The sequence below is a fragment of the Astatotilapia calliptera genome, chromosome 20 (genome assembly GCF_900246225.1).
Source record: "Astatotilapia calliptera chromosome 20, fAstCal1.2, whole genome shotgun sequence".
Classification (NCBI taxonomy): domain Eukaryota; kingdom Metazoa; phylum Chordata; class Actinopteri; order Cichliformes; family Cichlidae; genus Astatotilapia; species Astatotilapia calliptera.
In genome coordinates this window covers 25,837,014-25,856,626 of record NC_039321.1, presented here as the reverse complement: position 1 = coordinate 25,856,626, position 19,613 = coordinate 25,837,014, and the positions used below count along the sequence as shown (strand labels likewise).

The window sequence follows — 19,613 nt, the reverse complement described above, 5'->3', positions numbered from 1 at the left end:
TCTACAGAAGACATGATCATTCTTTCAGCATGCAGACTTGAAATACTTGGTAGAGACAGTACTTGGTAGGTTATTTATCCAGACTCTGTGTTCTTTTTAAGAGTAAGCATTGGCTGTGTGGGAGAGCAGTAGGGCCAAGGGGAAGTTATTCCCATAGTGAGTTTATCTGAAGTTAACCGCCTCTCCCCCTATTGCTCTCTGAAGGTTTCAATGTCCGGTTGCATGGGTGTGCACTATATACAGGAGTGAGTGAGTAAGACAGAGAGCAAGAGAGCAATCATGATGCAGTTTGCCCACATAGATGCAGCTAACCTTCATACTAGGGATACACCAGTCCAATATTTGGATTGGTCTGATCCTCAGAAAACACATTTGCATCGTCTATGGGGCTAAACTGAATTCTAGGATTTCAGTGTTTACGAAGCTATGCTAAGTAAAACCACAAGCACTGCATGTGGTTGCTAAAGGCAGAGCTATCATATCATAGGGACAGGGTCAGCAGTTGAGGGTATTTCACACCTGCAGTACTGACAGGTTTTTGACTTGATGCCAAACTTTGGTCAAGTGAGCGCAGTGAGATTAGGAGTAAGGAAATGAGGAACTAGCATGATCATGAATGGCAGCGGCCTGCATTAACCTAATGACTCTCACACTGAGCTCTAACATGTGAATAATATATATTTTCAAATTGTATTTATTTTTGTTTAATTAATCAATCAGATGGTTTTCATTACATGTTCATTGCACAATTTTCCTTAAGAGAAAGAAGTTAATGCTGTAAAAGGTTTCCACAGGTGACCCTGTTAAAGGATGAGTTATATTTGCAGCTGCCTCTGTCTCTGGATCACGGAGTGGACTTTTTTTCACTCAGTCTGCTTTTGGTGTGGTGCCGCTGAGCTATTGGTAGGCTGTCCGCTCTGCATCGCTCTCTGTGTGATTACTGTGCAGATTTCATGAGGAGCACGAGCATGTTGCCTCAGCTTCTGGTCTGACATCTGAGGTGGGGGAAGCTAGCAGGGACCAACACAGAATGTCAGTTGCTCCTGTGGAATGGTCTTTTAGGTCAAAAATACCCATACAGCGTACACTATGTCCTTCACCATGTCCACCTGTTTTTTCCACAGTTTTTTTGCAATTTGTTGCATCTGCTCTGTCACGTTCCTGGGTCTGTTGATCCAGTGTTTTGAGTTTTAGTTTATTTGGATGATATGTTTAAGTTCTTTAGGCTAGCTAAGTTCATTTGTTTATTAGTTTTGTTTATTAGTTTCTCTTTGTGTTTTCTACCTGTTACGACTGTGACCGTAATTGTGTGTGGATTTGAGTGTCTAGGTGCTCCTCCGGGGTATGTTACGATTTGGCGTTGGTATTGTATTGTTTTTGTGTGACTGTTATGTGTTTCCTACTTTATTTTGAAAGTCTATGTTATCTTAGTGTGTTCAGTTTACGTTTCCCTGTCTCGTCAGTTCTGATTTGTCCCAGCTGTGTTTCCCTCCTGTTGTCCATTCCCTGATTGCTCCCTCCATGTATTTAAGCCCTGTGTTTCTGTATGTCATGGTCGCGATCTTCTTCCCCCCGTTGTAAATAGTTTGGCGCCTTGTGTGTGATGTAAATAAATATTGTGTTTTGCTTTAAAGAAATTAGTTGTTGATACTTTCGTTTTGGGATGATTTTGGCGGAAACCCGTATTAGTTTTTTCTCGTGTGTTTTTACCTTATTTTTATTTTCCTTATTTTTGTTTTTCTACGTTGCACCCCGGTTGCCTAGGCCGGGGTGTAACATGTGGGGGCTCGTCCAATCGCTGAGGGGTCCGAGGACCGCTTCGGCCGTCCGCCGTCGCTGGAGGGTCCGAGGGCCGGTCCGAGGGACCGCCTCAGCCTTCGTCGTCTGCTGGAGGGTCCGTGGGGCCGCTCCAGCCTTCATCCGCCTTCGCTGGAGGGTCCGTGGGACCGCTCCAGCCTTCGTCTGCCTTCGCTGGAGGATCCGAGGGACCGCTTCAGCCTTCGTCCGCCTTCGCTGGAGGGTCCGAGGCACCGCTCCAGCCTTCGTCTGCCTTCGCTGGAGGGTCCGAGGGACCGCTCCAGCCTTCGTCTGCCTTCGCTGGAGGATCCGAGGGACCGCTTCAGCCTTCGTCCGCCTTCGCTGGAGGGTCCGAGGCACCGCTCCAGCCTTCGTCTGCCTTCGCTGGAGGGTCCGAGGCACCGCTCCAGCCTTCGTCTGCCTTCGCTGGAGGATCCGAGGCACCGCTCCAGCCTTCGTCCGCCTTCGCTGGAGGGTCCGAGGCACCGCTCCAGCCTTCGTCCGCCTTCGCTGGAGGGTCCGAGGCACCGCTCCAGCCTTCGTCTGCCTTCGCTGGAGGGTCCGGGGCACCGCTTCAGTCTTCGTTTGTCTTCGCTGGAGGGTCCGAGGCACCGCTCCAGCCTTCGTCGTCTGCTGGGGGGTCCGTGGGACCGCTCCAGCCTCCACCAGCCTTCATCCGCTTTTGATCAAAACATTTCACTTGGGGTTAAATGTTTGATTTTTGGGTAAGGGGGTGTTACGACTGTGACCGTAATTGTGTGTGGATTTGAGTGTCTAGGTGCTCCTCCGGGGTATGTTACGATTTGGCGTTGGTATTGTATTGTTTTTGTGTGACTGTTATGTGTTTCCTACTTTATTTTGAAAGTCTATGTTATCTTAGTGTGTTCAGTTTACGTTTCCCTGTCTCGTCAGTTCTGATTTGTCCCAGCTGTGTTTCCCTCCTGTTGTCCATTCCCTGATTGCTCCCTCCATGTATTTAAGCCCTGTGTTTCTGTATGTCATGGTCGCGATCTTCTTCCCCCCGTTGTAAATAGTTTGGCGCCTTGTGTGTGATGTAAATAAATATTGTGTTTTGCTTTAAAGAAATTAGTTGTTGATACTTTCGTTTTGGGATGATTTTGGCGGAAACCCGTATTAGTTTTTTCTCGTGTGTTTTTACCTTATTTTTATTTTCCTTATTTTTGTTTTTCTACGTTGCACCCCGGTTGCCTAGGCCGGGGTGTAACATACCCCTGTGTTTAAGTTTCCCTCTCCCTGTTTCCCTCTTCTGTTGTCAAAGTTTATATTGTCTTGTCTGCGTCTCATGTTTCCTGTTTTATTTTGAAGGTCTGTGTCCTATGTCAGTGTAGTCAGCTTTGCTTCCTTTTTCTGGTTATGTCAGACTAGTGTCTGCTGTTTCCCCATGTGTTTCCACTTCCCCTAATCACCCTTGTGTGTATTTAGTCTGTGTGTTTCTGCTCATTCTTTGTCAGGTCATCTGTTGTTCACGCCATGTTTCTAGGTTTCATGTCCAGGTTTTTCATGTTGTTTGTTTATTTCTCCCAGTTTAGGTTAATGTTAGTTTTCTTTCAGTTTGCCTTGCCCTTTGGACTTGGGCGTTTCAGAATGGCTCTAGCACTCCACCTATGCAGGTTATGTTGAAGTACTACAGACACACAGTTTGAGCTGAATGAACGAAATTTATTGCATGTATGTAACATGCCAAGATGGACGAAAGAGTCCATGGAGACCCCATGATCCAAACCCAACACGAAGTCCAACATTTTGAATTGAAAATGGCAATTTTTGCAATTTCCAGGCATTGTACTTTTGTGAACTCCTCCTAGGGATCAACTTCAACTTCATATTCGGTCAGACTAAACTACAGACCTGGGCCACATTAAACTGCTTTTCAATTTTCACCACGTGGCACCATAGCGAATTTCGATAATTTGCCATGATATTTTAATTTGTTCATATTCCCACATGCATTGTCCAATCTGGACCAAGCTTCTCAGGTTTGCGGCTCTGCTCCTGAAGACATTTCAACTGCAATATTTTACAGTGTTCACAGCATCACCTAGTGGGAACAGGAAATGTCATGTTTTACACTTTGGGGTAATGTTTCAAGGCGGATGATCCCAACAGCCTCAAATTTGTCCAGGAAAGCCTTAATGAGTTGGTCTTAGGTTACATTCGAAAGGCGTGGCCCTGGCGGCATGGTGAATTTTGATGTTTTACCATGAAGCACAAAATTGCTAGAACTGAAAGAAATGTTGGCCAATCTCCCCCAAACTTCACAGGCATGAGTCCCACCCTGAACAGATTCATATGACCATTGCCAGCAGTGGTTAGAGCGCCACCTAGTGGGAGCACTTACTGCTCCACTTAGATTGAGCCCCTCCACCAAAAAAAACAGTGAACCTTTATGATGCTTCAGTGTGAAAACCGTGAGGTTTCATTGAACGGCGCACCGTGGTTGCCATGTAAATCACCATGAAATAGGACATAGGTTTTGAAGGACTTGGAAAGCTCTAAAACTCATGAATCTTGGCACAGACCTCCAATGTGATGAAGGCTTTCATGTTTTATGGTCGCTTTCAAATTTGGCAGCCTTATGTAAGAAATGAAGACGTAAAAATTAGTCTATTGGAACCACATACTAAACTTAACAGGAAATCATGTATTTAAAATTTAATTAGCAAATTTGGCGACATTTTTCGCCATTTTAAGGCCTCAATCTTTCACGAAGAAGTCCCCCTAGAGATTTCATCAGATCAACATGATATTGTGCGGAACCTGAAGACCTTGGTCATGTTAAATTGTGAAGCTTTTGGGGTTTTGTAAAATGGTGTGGTCATGGCCGCCATGAACTACTAAACTGCTGTAACTCAAAGGCACATTGTCCAATGTCTCCCAAACTTCCCAGGCAGGATGAGAATCGAGCCCCGAACACATTGATATGCCATTTCTCAGCAATAGTTAGGACACCAGCTAGTGTGAAGTGGAAATGCACAGTAGGTTATGATCATCATTCGATCTAGATGAACGTTTAACTGGTGATTCCACAAATGGCATGCATCAGTGTGACATGTTGGTAAATGGTATTCTCCATTGTCACCTAGTGGGCATAGGAGATGTTGGGCAGGGCTCGACTCCACCGCAATGCGACGGCCCTCTCTGCTTTCAGCTTTAATTTAAAATTGCTTTTATTTGAAGTTCAAATAAATCACATGTAAAATTATCCATGTACTATGTTAAATAATATGTAATTAATAGTCAAAATGATCGTTTTTATGGTTTATGCCTTACTTTGTCCCCTTGTATCATATTGATACTCAGCGTTGACAGATACCCAAAGCCAAAGATTACACCTGATGAAGCTGGATTGTTGTATCACTACTTAACACAGCAAGCAACTTCAAACACTGGGTCAAAGGTTTTTATGTGACTCTGTGGTTCTGCCATACTGTCTTAAAACAGTCAGTGGAGCATCATAAAAATTTATTACTCATGTTTTATTGAGAAATTCCATTTTTATTATGAAGTAAGTCATTACACGTAAAGCCTTGAAGGAAAAGATTGAATTTCTGCTTAATTAAAAACGAAATTCTGAAATATTCAAATGAATCAAAGGGGTAGTGTACAGCAATCTGGTCATTAGGGAAAAAAAATACTCGTGTGTCTTTTGTCATTTGCTGTGGATAGCAGCTTGCCAAAAATGATCTTCTATTGATGCAAAATATTAATTTGAACACTTTATTCAAAGTTCTACAAATTTACAAGCATCTGCCTAAAAATAATTGGCAGGAGTACAATCCTAGAAACATCTATAGTCGGCATTGAAGGAGAACAATTTTAGCAAAGCTGGATACAAAAACACATAATCCCATTAAGCTGAAAGGTTTAACCAGCAATCAAATGTTTGTTTGTTTTTTCTCTTCACAATAACTGAGAAATAACATTGGAAGAATCTGCCTTACGTATAAAATTGGGTGTCTTCACCTTTTAAGAAGTCATATATTTTGACTTTTATTGTCACAGCCAAAATGCACAGCCAGTAGCTTGGCAAAGCAGTGGTGTCACTGAGGCTTGCACACGATTTTCTTTAGTTTATATGTTGTGGAAACCTGTAAGAAACCAGTGAAAACAACAGTTATGAGGGATTGTGTTTCAAATTGAGGGACCAGGTTTGAATGAACACATAATTACCTTGGGGCATCTTGGAGTCCTACCTGATATAAGAGTAACCACAGACAAATACTCTCTGATCAGCAGGTTAGTTGATAAAGTTGGCTAATTTGGGCTCACAGATCATTTGGGCATTTCAGCCATGCTAAAATCAGAGTTTTAGCTGTTTATAATCCCTGTTTGACAGCCAAAGCATGATGTGGTATACAAACACCAAACAGGTTTCAGTGCACCAACTTAAAGGCTCACCCAAAAATCAGTTTTATTACTTGTTTTTCATAGTTGAGAATAGTAAACTAATGCCCGACACAGGTTGCTTAAATATAATCAGGATTTTGCAGACTGCATATTGATATGTTTACTTTTCAAAGCATATCATTATAAACATATTTATGATTTTTAGCAAAACTGCGCTCCCCTAATTGTGTAACGGGGGATCCATTTGCTCTGCTTGCTGCATAGCTAAGCTAAGTAGAAGGGAAAAAAAAACTTTTATTAAGAAAAAACAAAAGGGAAAATAAGAAACACACACACACACACACACACACACACACACACACACACACACACACACACACACACACACACACACACACACACACACACACACACACACATTAATGTTGCTTACCTCGTTTATATGCATTTGTTTCATTTGAGCATACTTTGTTGGGAGTCTTTGCTGGGATTTTTCCTAAGCTCTTTGTTTCACTGTGCACTTTGACAAGTGTGCAAAGCCCCTTCTCTTGACACAACAAGCAGAGGACGACTGGTAAAATTAAGATAACAATACTGATTGCTCCAAGTGCTGTAAATACTGCTCTTTACTGCATTTAGCAACAAATGACAAGTGCAAAACTGATCTGATACAAAAATTAAACAACAGCCAGTGTGTTTGCAATTGCCATTTTATTTGCCAATAGGATAGTGGCAGTCAACAAAAGCTCACATAATGAAAATGTTTGACTGAAATATGGATTTGTATTCCCAACAAAACTTTTTAGTGTAGATTGGGTTCTTTAAGATTTTTTAAGATAAACCTGAATTTTGTTTTTCGTTACAGCCAGCTATTACTCTAAATTGAAAACATGTTTTAAAATACACATTTTATTGACTCCAAATGGCTTAGTGACGCAAGTGAAAATGAAACTTTTAGCTAGCAGTCTAATACAAAGTAATGGAACATCTTTCACTTTCCTTTGTACCCTCATGTATGAATCTAAGACGTGAGTGGAGTTTCAAATATTGACTCACTCACTGATTCATCAGTACATGGCAAAGCCTTTAGGAATCCTCAAGCAAGATCTCAGAGTGTCTTTGAAGTTTTCTATACAGATATGTAAAGATGTGGACTGTTCCTCCCTGTGAATATTCCTCCCATCAAGAATAATAAATAACAATTTTGAGAATCTATCCATCCATTCATTTTCAAGTCACAGCAGCAAGAGACTTAACAGGGTATTCAAAGAATCCCCCAAACACCTGTTTCTAGCTTTGTTTCGGGAACCCTAAATGTTCTGTGGGTCATACTCTGGGGTCTTCTCCCAGCTGGATGTGCTCAGCAAGCCTCCAATGGAAAGTACCCTATCCTAATCAGCTTCCTATACTACCTGGAAAAAAAGCAGCGTCTTTACTGTAAACTCCCTTTGGAAAGCTGGTACCCGCAACATTATGGAATAAAATCAATTTGAACCCAAAGGTCACGATCTTAGGTCAGGAACATAAAAGCGATCCTTGGCCCAGGAGCCTGTTGAATACTTGAAGTCAGAGCATATCCTTAGTCACCATCATGAAGAGAGAGAAGTTAAAAACCTGACAATCTATCATCCATTGGAAATGTACCTGACTTTGTACCACTTTGGTTACACAAGGAGTGGGGTAGGGCTGTTCGATATAACAATATATATTGGATGACGATATAAAAACATCTATCGTTTCATTTATGCTATCGTCTGTTTCGTGGTGTCGCAAAATAAACTGTTTACAGCAATATTTTTTCATCTTTTTGATGGTCACTGTAGTGGCTATATTAATTTCCTAAAGTTCTCTCTTTCTCTTATTCTCTTATATTTTATATAACCACACTACTTATGCGTTGTCATTAGCAACAACGACGGTAACACCATCGCGTGTCCGCTTGTTTATGTTCCACATAAACCTTTCACAATAAAGCTCAAGATCCTGTTGAGACTTTTTCAAAATAAACTGAATCACATGAAAGAGCAGATTATTTACAGATGAGAAGTAAAAAAAGAGCCGCCAGGTGCTAAAAAATAAACCTTAGACTCAAACGTTAGAACAGGCTTTTCCCCGCAGCACGTCTTTACAACTTATGTCTAAAAATGTATAGTTTCATGCATCGGTTAAAACACTCGACTCCAGCTACATGACGCCCAGCTGGAAACACTTCACGCAAGTCGAGCTGCTCGAGATTCACAGAATTTACAGAAAATGTTAAATTTTTGTGATTTATATCGTTATCAGGGCGATAGAATTGTTATATCGGGATATGAGATTTTGGTCATATCGCACAGCCCTAGAGTGGGGTCATATCAGTGTCAGCAATACCTCATGCCACTCACAAGTTTCCCAGGGTGGATATAGTTGTAGCACTCCTCACAAAACTTCCCACAGTGTAAAAGAGCCCACTGTTCCATGGCTGCTGCTTCTCCTGAGCCCACAGCTTGACAGTCAGTTGAAGCCTCCTTTGCATCACCCTGGAATAAAACTTTAGTGAGGCTAAGCTGTATGACTCCCTGATAACTGGATCACATCAACCCTCCCTCTTTTTACATGCATCTTATAAATACATTACCAGTAATATATATCTGCGATGGAAGAAAAACAGTAGCTTGGAGAACTGCTGTGAGCAGACATTGACTTTACTTTTTGCGTCACAGCATGTCAGCATTCCTGTGCATGAATGTAAACAGCTTATGTTTGTTACCTTGTGTAGCAGCAAAGATGCAATTGTACTTATTTTCTTAAATTATCATCAAATTAGTTTTTATTTGAAAGAATGAATGAAAATGATTGTTTTCCCCAGTCATTTATTTTCAGGGATTTCTTTGTCATAACTGACTCATATAGTGTAGTTTAATTAGAGCGTATGCAATCATAAACAAGACAAATACAATATTTTACACAGATTTCACACTATATTCCTATATAGAAAAGAAATAGTAAAAACGTATATGATTTACTCATGAAAGTGGCCACTTTGTCATTACTTTCATATATTGTTTTAGTAAGTTTCCAAAACATACAAGTTTCATTATATAATTCTTCAAGGGATCTTATACCTGTTTTCACACAAGACAGATACAAACTTTATAAGATTTATATATATCTTTTCCATATGGGTTATCACTGTATATTAGGTTTTTAGTCTGTAGAGAAAGAAAGAAATCTATACTACATTGACGAAAATTAAAACCAAAAATGGTCAGGCATTCGTGGCTGTGGTTAAAAACATTCTACACATTTATAATAAATATCCCTATTACTATATCTTGACATCTGATGGTTGACAAATGACCTTCTTACTCATGTACAGGAGGAAACTTGATTAAACTAGATGAAAATATCCTTCTCAAAACAATATATACCTGTCTTTATGTAGACATTCAATATACAACAGAGAACAACAAAGAAATAACTTTAATTTGTTACTCCCGTATATGGGCTTGGACCTAATCAATTCTGTTTCCCCAGTGTACACAGCTCTGGAAACACTTGGTGCAATTGGTGATATTGCATTTGAGATGCAGTAGCTTTGATTTGCTAGAAGATGTGGTGACATGGTTGGAACATTCATGTCACATTTCTCTTACAAAGACAGTGTAAGTGAAAATGCAGCACAGCACAGCACACCCCAGCTGATAGTCACAGCAGTATTGGCTGGCACATTTTTTTATTAGCTCTGTTAACTCCTGTTTTTCTTTTTATGTATTTGCAGTATTTCTCTGTAAGTTTGTAGCACTTGAATCACAAGACTGTGTTAATTTTCCCTCTCTTTTCTAGTGAAGTTTCTAATTATTTTATTCTTTATAGTTCAATATTTCGGTTTTTCATGAATTAAAAAAAAGAATACCACATTTTTCAAGCCTTTGAATAAGATTTGATCAAACTCATACTGTGCTTGAAATAACCTGAACCAAACTGAGTAGCATTTGCTGTTCCTAAATGACAGACCTTAAAGATGTACCTTATCGGCCTGGACAGCGGGGAAGATGCCTTAAAAAGCAAGATTGGCTTTTTTTCATTTTTTTTTTTTATTTGATGCATAAAACCCTGAGCTGAAACTAATGGATTTGGGGCCTCACAAACGGCCGATACCTCCCCCACAGCTGACTCCCCATATGCCTATTTATTCATGCTGAGGTAAGCTGGAGGAATTCATTTGCTGTCAGCTAGTATTGAATTTGAGATTAGTTTTTATTTCAGCCTCTGAAACAGCTCTCTCTGCCTTCCACTTTTGCTCCGATGCTGAGTCTTGTGTTGTCTGAGGAGTCTTAGAAAACACGCGCGTATCACCATCTGGCAGCAGGTGACAGATATGAGCAAAGCCGGCTTATTTCATAATGACCTCCAGCTTTATCCTGAGGCATTCCCCAGCCAACTTCCTGTTAGGATTCTGGATCACTGCGCTTCTCTGATAGGGAACTTTTATCTTTTTACTTTCTGTATTTTATGGGTCTTGGTGTTGGACCTGCTATCAGATTTTGACAGCCTGGTTTTAGCATGACTTTGACTTTTTTTTTATGTCTTACAAGGCGTAACAGTCTGTCAACCAGAGTGTCAGTACTGATTTTAAATTGAAAACTTTCTGTTGTCCAGATGTCTTTGCAATATGTATCTGTTCTCTTTTTAGGCCAGCAAGTATACCTCCAAAATAACGCCTTCCTGGGAAGAAAAGAAATTTCTCACTGATTTCTTGGGCCTGTGGATTTCAGACTGGTGTAGCGTGTAGAACCTTAATGTTCGATTACCAGAAAGCAAGCTTGACAGTCATTCTGCATTCCCTACCGCATCTTGCTTTCATTCCCGTTAAGGCAACGAAAGAGTTTCAGAGAGTTTGCATCAGTTTGAACTGAGCCCCCTAGGCACAGCCCCAGGAACTCAATCCCTTCTCATTATTCTTATTCACCCTTTTAATAACAGTTGCCATGGTGCTGGCAACGATCAGGTAAGTTTAGCACCATAACCAAACATACAGTACTGTGCAAAAGTCTGGAGGCACCCTCCAATTCTTTGTATTGTAGTCCCAAAGAGCCAGACCTTCTTTCAATTTTTAAACTGGTGTTAAACAAGTTCTCTGGCCTTTGTGAAGGTCTTTCAGAGTTTTCCTTTGTTGCTTTTTCACTCATTTTCAGTCCAGTCCTTGTACCTGAAATGATTCAGAAGAATAATTTTGTTTGTTTATTAAATCACTTAACACTGACCTCTGAATCAATCAAAGAGAAAAAGGCACCCAACTCAATTTATGAACCAATGCTATGTCCACACATAACAGACAACTGAGCAAAGAATATTTTTTAAATGGTATCTTTAGCAACTTTAATACTAGCAGCCTGTCACAAAAACAGTTGAATGTAAAAAAAATCCAAAGATAACACAGTTTGAGAGACATAAAATATTTTTTTACACGAACAAGGTGATTTTCAAAGAGCTATTGGTCGAAATGTTGTCATATCTCGCCATGGTGTGCAAAGTGTACTTTAAAAAAATGAGGAAATTGGATAAGTGGAGGACAGAAAAAGAAGTGGCATACTTAAAAAAACAACAACCCAAAAACCCCAAACATCTACAGCAGATGAACAGTATTTGGAAATCATGTCCTTAAGAAATAGGACAATAAATTCCGCCCCATCGGTTGATCCATCTACTGTTCACTGAAGCCTTAACAGAAATGGTCTCAGTGGAAAGGTGACAGTTGAGAGGCGATTCTTAAGGAAGCGAAACCAGGAGAAACAGGTGAGATGTTACATGGGAACTAAACTGAAAATCAGTCGCAACAGGTTTGATTAAATTATGAATCAAATTTGAAAAATTTGATTCAAATCGTTGTCAACATGTAGGGAGGTGAGGAGAGAGGTACGACAGTGAGTGCCTGCAGCCATCTGTGACACATGGTGGAGGCTCTGTTATGATATGGGGCTGCATTTCAGCCAGTGTTGTTGAGGATCTTGTCATAATTGATGGGATTAGGAAAAAAGTGTCAACACACTAACAGTGGAGTAAAAGCGGACTTGGATAGAAAAACACAAAGAAGAACACTGGGCTGGCCTCCCCAGAGCCTAGACCTGAACATTATTGAAACAGTATAGGATCATCGTGACTGAGAAGAGAACAAAAAGCATCCAAAGAAGAAGAAATCTGGAAAGATATTCCTGAAGACTGTTTATGCAAGTTACAAGAAAGTTTGCTTAAGAGATTTCATGCTATATTTAAAAATGCAGTTGGCTTTCAAGCTCCAAGGATGTTTGCACATGCTTTAGTAAATTACTTCATCCATTTCCCATTTTCCTTGCAAATTCAAAGAAATGTGAGGTGGCTTAAGACATATGTTGAAGATAAATGTTTATCTTATTGAAATCAGAATCATAATACTTTATTAATCCTTAAGGAAATTATGTGGTTACGATTGTTACAAGACAATACAAACAGTAACAGACTGAAGTAAATTAAATAATAAAATATATTACAAAGTTACAAAATATAAGAAATAGCTGTACTATACACAAATAGCACAATTATAAATATTCAGAATATTACAGATATTAAAAATGTGGGATTTTACTCTTAAATGTAAACTGCTAAACTTTCTTATCCTTTATAGTCACTTTAATAAGCCAAATGATTCATCTCATGTTTGTCTTCCTTTCAAGTTCCTGTGCAATTTTATTTTAATAAAGGCTGCACAATAAGGATCTTCTAGTAATCATTCATCTCTCCTTTCTGCTTTGAGGGACATGCTACATGTAACAAAGATTATAATTAGACAGCCTTTTGTTCTGTGTAACTTTCTTGAAGGGTTATGCTTGCAGAAAGGAACAATGAGGTCCCTTGTCAAACATCTCCACCCTTTCAGAGAGTTATTTTGAATCTTGAGTACTCCCAGGACTCCAGAGACGCGAGGATGATACCTGTCTCTCATACAGATTAGTTGCCCTAATGATGAAATATTCCAACTTCTGTGCCATTACTGAAATGCAAATGCTTTGTGGTAAACACAAATGAATTCCCCTTCCACCTTAAAAAGAAATGTTTATTGTAATGAAGCACTGACTACCACAGGAATCACTCTTATGCTTTTGATGAATAACATGTAATCTCTGTTGTACCTTAGTAATTAACCAGGAAACGAATGTCACACATGCTCCTGTCCTTGTTGTCTATGTTTTTTGTTCTTGTATTAAATTTTTTTTTAATCAAGGTTCTCTATTATCACTCCAGGAATTTAAATACACTGTTGTAATTAATATATATGTATTGGGTGTTTCGTCCATATAAAGCAACACATAAGGAATGAGTATTGTAACAGTTCTCCACCATCAACACAGTGCATTAGTGCACAAATACTTTAAAGTGTAATTCAAGGTGATGTGTAAAAGCACACTCACACCCTCAAATATTTCCTCCCTCTCAACTTTGGAAATCAGAGAGTCTTTTACTTTAAGTTACGAGGGTACAATTTGACATGTCAAATGAGAGAGAAAGATTCAAATTAAGTGTTTGTTATGGCATTTTACTTCAGATCTTTTATTGGCTGACATCCCCTGGGAAGGCTGCAATAGGTTTGAAGGGTTTAAATTAAATTTAAGTGTGGTGGCAGTGTGGTTTGTTTTTGACAAGTCTGTACCTTCAGATGTTTGCATTAAAGTTTTATGAAGGTTACCAGCTGATTATGCAGTACTGCAGGGATCAAGCAAGTTCTACTCACATGATCGAAAGATCCATGCATGAAATGCGTACTGTTTATGCTTCTCCTGCGTAGAATTTTCCTCCCTCGCTCCCTCGCTAGGACTTCAATATCCACTTGCTTGCAGAAAAAAAAAAACCCTGTGCAAAGTGGTTTTCAGTTTAGCAGGACATCAAAGCTGATCTAGTTTTGTTGGTTCTTCACCCAGGAAGCGGAGTCCTGCTGAGGCCCATGTTTACCAAACAACCTGGCAGTGTGGTGTTTCCCATTCGTTCTGGCGAAAGTCGCAGGGAGGTGGTGTTTAGCTGTGAGGCCCAGGGACACCCACCTCCTTTCTACAGGTAACAGCTGCAGACATGGCTTTATGCATGCTTCCCAAGTAATATTCCAGAGACGGAAAAGGTAGCCAGAAATTTTCTTAAAAACTGTACAGTATGGATATTTTTTTTATTTTTATAAACTGTGACCACTGTGATTTGTAGATGCTTGCCTCCTGCAATAACACATTTGTGTCTCTCTCAGTCACAGCCAGTACAGGCTTATTACAGTTTCCTAAGCTTCATCTCCCCTAATTCCAGTAAATTCCAGTAACTGAGTTGGACCGCTTGTATTTTTGTGCTGTTTGTGCCTGTTGGAGCCTTTTTAATAGAATCTAATAGAAAAACCATTTCTATGTTCCACTTTGGGTAAGTGAAATTCTATTAATCTGTTACTTAGCCCTAATTAAGAGGTCCTTGCATCACAGCCATACAGTTTATAAATGCAGCTTGTTAACCAAGCACACGAGTGTTGGCTGCTCTATTTTGTCATTCAAATAGTTCACTTCAAAAGCAACATAACATTAATAATAAGGCTTATATTAATCTATGGTAAAAGGATTTATCGCCTTAATAAAACTGATTTGATGTCATTGCTCATTCTTTGTAAAATATTAATTATTAATTAACTGCCCTTAGTTGCAGGTGTTTTGTATATTTGCTCTGGGGTGGCTGTAGCTCAGGAGGTAGACTGAAGGTAGAAGCTACAATCTGCAGAAGGTTTGTGGTTGTAGTCTGCATGCCAAATATCCTTGAGATACTGATTCCAACTTGCTCTCCAATGCATCCACTGGTGTGTGAATGTGTGTGAATGTTAGACAAAAAAACACTTGAGCATAGAAAAAGTGCTTGTATGATTGAGTGAATAAGGCATGTTGTGTAAAGCGCTTTGGGAGCTTCAGGAGAATAGGAAAGCACTATATAAGAATCAGTCCATTTACCATTGACAGCTTGACATTGATCTATACAGTTCAGTGAAAGAGCTTCCTGTCGTTGCTATCCCTGACCAGTGAAAAGATCAAGAGAGTCAAGCACCACCTCTCTGATGTCATTGTTGAGACTGGGTGATAGAGCGACACATTAATGGAGTTTCTTTCACACAATAGGAATAATATGACAGAAACTGTCTTTCTGCTGTAGGCTTTCTTTACAGTCCCACTGGTAAAGATGCACAGACACTGCCACGGGGCATCTGATCTGAGGTTATCACTATGATAAACATGATGCAAATCGCTTGACGGATTGAGGTGCAGTAAACAGTTGCTGCAGGTTGTCTTTGTTCAGTACACATACCCTGTGTAGCTGAGGAGTCCCAGTGCTAAAAAAAAAATTAATGCACAGTTCTAAAATGTTGACAAATTAAAATAAATGAGAAGCAATGATTTACTTTAAAGTGCATCAAGCGCATAAGCTATTAATTTATAATCTATCAAATGGGGCTACATAGCTGTTTTCTGGCAGGGTAATTAAATACAAATCGCAAAAACCAAGCATTTAATGTGTAATAGCTCAAAATGATCCCTCATACATAAGCATATGCGGGCGTTAATGTAGCTTGAAGATCCTTGGTGTTATGCCTAATGGATACAAATTGAAATGAATGTACAAGATGTTATCACTTGGATCGGCTGGAATACTTAATAAGCAATTGGTCATTTTAGTTTTTAAACGAAAACTCGTTTACGAGTTCAGATCTGCAAATTGTTCTGCCCTTCTTAGTTTAAGTTCTGAGGGCACGCCTGGATTCACATAAAATCAAATTTTGTTTTAATTAGTTCTTTAATTATAGCAGGTGCCACCAACTGTGGCAGTTGGTACACCACATCAGTAACTGATTTCCAGATTGATGACAGCTGCTGTGATATCTCTTTTGATGATGGGGCTGATATTTAGACAGACATATCGGGGGCATTGTTACGGCCTGTTATTGTCGTGTGCCAGCTAGCGGTGGTTTTGATTTAGCGTGAGGTTTAAGATGCCACATGTTGAAAGTTTGTTTCAAGGTATCAAGGACAAATTAACTTGTCTATAACTACCAAGCTATCACGATGTCACGTGGCCCCTAAATTTGTGTCATCTGGACTTCTGTTCTAGCTGCAAAACAAATCGTTTAATCAGTCCAGCCAACATATCTGCTGGTGAACGCCGCACTGCTGCATATGGCCCCGTTCCCTCGCTCCTTCAGTGGTGTCCCTCTCTCCGTTTGCCTTAATCCTTAACACTGTCCGTAGCAAGAAAGTCTAAAATAGAAACCTCAAACTTCCTTCTTTCTGCGAGCTGTGATCATCTAATCAAATCTGCAATTCTGCATTATTAGAATTTTTTAATACCTATTTTTTCTCAGTTATTCTCCTGACTCTAAGTGCCCTGTGTACACTAGCATTGGCTGACTATAAGGCAAAAACCATCATCATCAACTCTTAAACTGACCACATTTATCTAAATGTAAAAGTAGCTATGAAACAGAGTGGAACAATTTTATCCTTTGGGTCTGTTTTTTTTTTTTGCAAAACATCGATTGTAGAACATTTAGGGGATACTCTTAATGGAAACTTAACCTTGAAGTCTTTGCAATCATTGAGGAGGTAATGGTCATGTGATGCATCATGAACTCGACAGGTTTCTTAGTACATAAACCTTAATTATGCAAATCAACTTAAGTCGCCCAAAGATTTTAAATATTGAAAGTCGATCATGTTCCTTGTGGAATAAATGGAATAGAAAAAAAATGATCATGAAGCATTTGAACTGAAAGACATAGAAATAAACAGCTGTTTGAAATAACTGTTGATGATTGCTTCTCATTTAAGTATATGTTTTCAGGTTTCCTGCAGCAAACATCAGTCACTGTCATTTCTTTTAATATTTATTTAATCCAGTATGAATTAAATGGATGCATATGGCTTTGTTTCTGAATCCCTAACAGTCTGTGACTTTATCATAATCTTATCACCAGACACTCTTCTTATGTGCATGACATTATTATGCAGATCAAATTATTTTACAAAGGGTTTTGTGATGCGTCGTGTGCTTGCATTCACAGGTGGAAGCTAAACGACTCTTTCATCACGCCCAGACCGGGGTCTCGTTACTCTCTCATGGGAGGAAACTTACACATCGCACATCTTAATAAACAGGAGGACGTCGGCATCTACCAGTGCATGGCATCGAACTCTTTCGGCACCATCGTGAGCAGAGAGGCCAGCCTTCATGTTGCATGTAAGTATATTCGCAGTTTTTTTTCGTGTCCGGATTTGCTAGTCGTTTCACTCAGTGGAGGTTGGATCTGAAGACTACAATTTGGATTCTGCCCAAACATTGCAGCTGAATCTGGCAATCAGGATTTGCTGTGAGTAATGTAGGTGCTATTTTCACAGTTAATAAGAGAACGTAGATTGAAAAAGGTAATTTAGCCGGTCCTGCTTGTTGATCCTATAACACCCTTGTGAGTATGGCATATATACTGTGAGTAGAAGTGCACTCCTTGGTAGAGTACTTTTATAAGAAAGCTGCAGGATACCGGGTGCAACTTTGGCATGGTTACGTCCAACAAAGCCTTTAATTCAGCATTTGTCAACAGTTTATATTCTTTAGTCTTTTATTGTTTCTCTTCTGTTGTGTTAAGGTCACTCAGATTTGACTTCACTTCATTTGAGTTTAGTTCAGTCTATTCTGCCTTAGAAAAGTAAAAGCTTCATTGAACATCAGACCCTGCGGTTCACTGAAAAGTATAATGCCCCAGTAGAGTTCTCTGGAAATTGTTTGTTGGCAGACCTGAGCTTTTTTAACAAAAACAGCCAGCAACAAGAGACAGCAGGCTCATAATGTTGAAATTATTAATTGAAAACCCAAATGAATGGGCCATTTTTTTTATGTCCTTTCATGATTGAATCCTTTGACCCTGATTAAAGCTCCAGTGCTAGTGTTTACTCTGCTAGGTGTTTCTAAACTTCTCACACTGCTGTGATGAAGACTGCAGTCGCGTTGTGGGCTTTGACAGATCCCTTATAGCTGATTCTTTACGGCTTTTATCCATCACATTTTATAAGACCACAGTCTAAGGCATCTCTCGTGGCAAGGTGAACTTGAGTCCTCCACTCTTGATGGGCAGCCCATATCAAATGACAACCCTGATATCTGGGAACAGATGGTGCGGCTAGATTGGATTCTGATGTCTGTTTCTCTGCCACAGTAGACACAGTGATGATCCTTGGCGGGAGAGCACCAGAGATATTCATCTTGCAACTATTTGGCAATTCTTTGTCGCAAAGCAGCATTAAATCTTCAGCATATAGAGCAAATCTGTGTGCTGAGTTGCCAGTGGGCTGTTGATCATATTCACATTTCCTATCAATTTTTGGGGACAGGCTTGAACTGTATGTCATTGTTATTGGTCTCATCCATCGCCCGGGCCTGACCTGAGACCTGCTGCTTTTGTCAACGGATGAGGACAAGCATCAGTGGTGATGTGTCGTACATCTTATTTATTGCTCTTGGTTTAACTTAATTAAGTGTGCTGTGTGATTGAGTGGGTTTCAGGTCAAGGGAATCATTCACAGAGGAGCAGTCTGTTATGAAAGTCAGCATCATGTCATTTGTAACAGACTGTGACTCAGAATTGCTGAAAATGCTTTCTCAGAAATCAAGGGGATTGCACTCCTTCTTCTAATAACTTCAGCAGACAAAGACCAGGTAATGGCGTGAACAGAGTGAATATAAAGATAAACGTTGCACACAGAGCTTTAAGGCACTGCCGCTGAAACAAATCCAGAACAGTGACGGCAGAGTTCTCCTAATTGAATATTTTGCTCTCTTTAACAATGCAATCAGTCTTTGTTGTTGGTGAACAAGATTAAAGTCTTAGATTTGCACCATCTAATGGTTCTAATATCATCAAATTTGTATTTCATGGAAGTTTATTGCATATATAATAATTGAGCTGGCCTACATTTTTAATCCTTTGAAAGATGGATGATGTAACAGTTTCTGTTACCATCTGGTAGGGGCTTAAATCTCTAAAAGTAGAAAAGGGTCCTGATCCTGTTGACAATACACAGTTCACGTTTAAAAGGTTCTGCTTGCCTGCTGGGAGTGCTGGAAGGAATAATTTAGTTGGTGATCGAGCCAGATTAAGTTTCTTAATCCCCAAGGGATGTTTTTTTTTTATGTAAGTGAAAGGATTTCCACTGATGCAAGATGCAACGTTATATAACAGATTGCAAGGCCTGCAAACGAAGCAAAGTGTATTGAATGTGTGTCCTGAAGACGGAACATGGTGCTGCCTAGATTCTTTGCTGCTTATAGAGCCACAAGGGTAACACAGTGTTTAATGAAGGGTGAAATAGCTGTATTTATGACCGCAATCTAGGATGTATTTCCCTTGTATCTCAGTGCCTGTGATTTCT

General features: G+C 39.7%; 1 protein-coding gene across 1 annotated transcript in view; it reads left to right on the top strand.

Annotated features, from left to right (window-relative positions):
• Nucleotides 1–19,613, top strand: part of cntn3a.1 (contactin 3a, tandem duplicate 1) — an 86,889-nt gene that overhangs the window by 12,048 nt on the left and 55,228 nt on the right. The window contains exons 3-4 of the mRNA XM_026153117.1: nucleotides 14,100–14,232; nucleotides 17,252–17,427. Of these exons, the coding sequence (XP_026008902.1) occupies nucleotides 14,100–14,232; nucleotides 17,252–17,427 (309 nt within the window). The remainder of the gene's footprint in view (nucleotides 1–14,099; nucleotides 14,233–17,251; nucleotides 17,428–19,613) is intronic.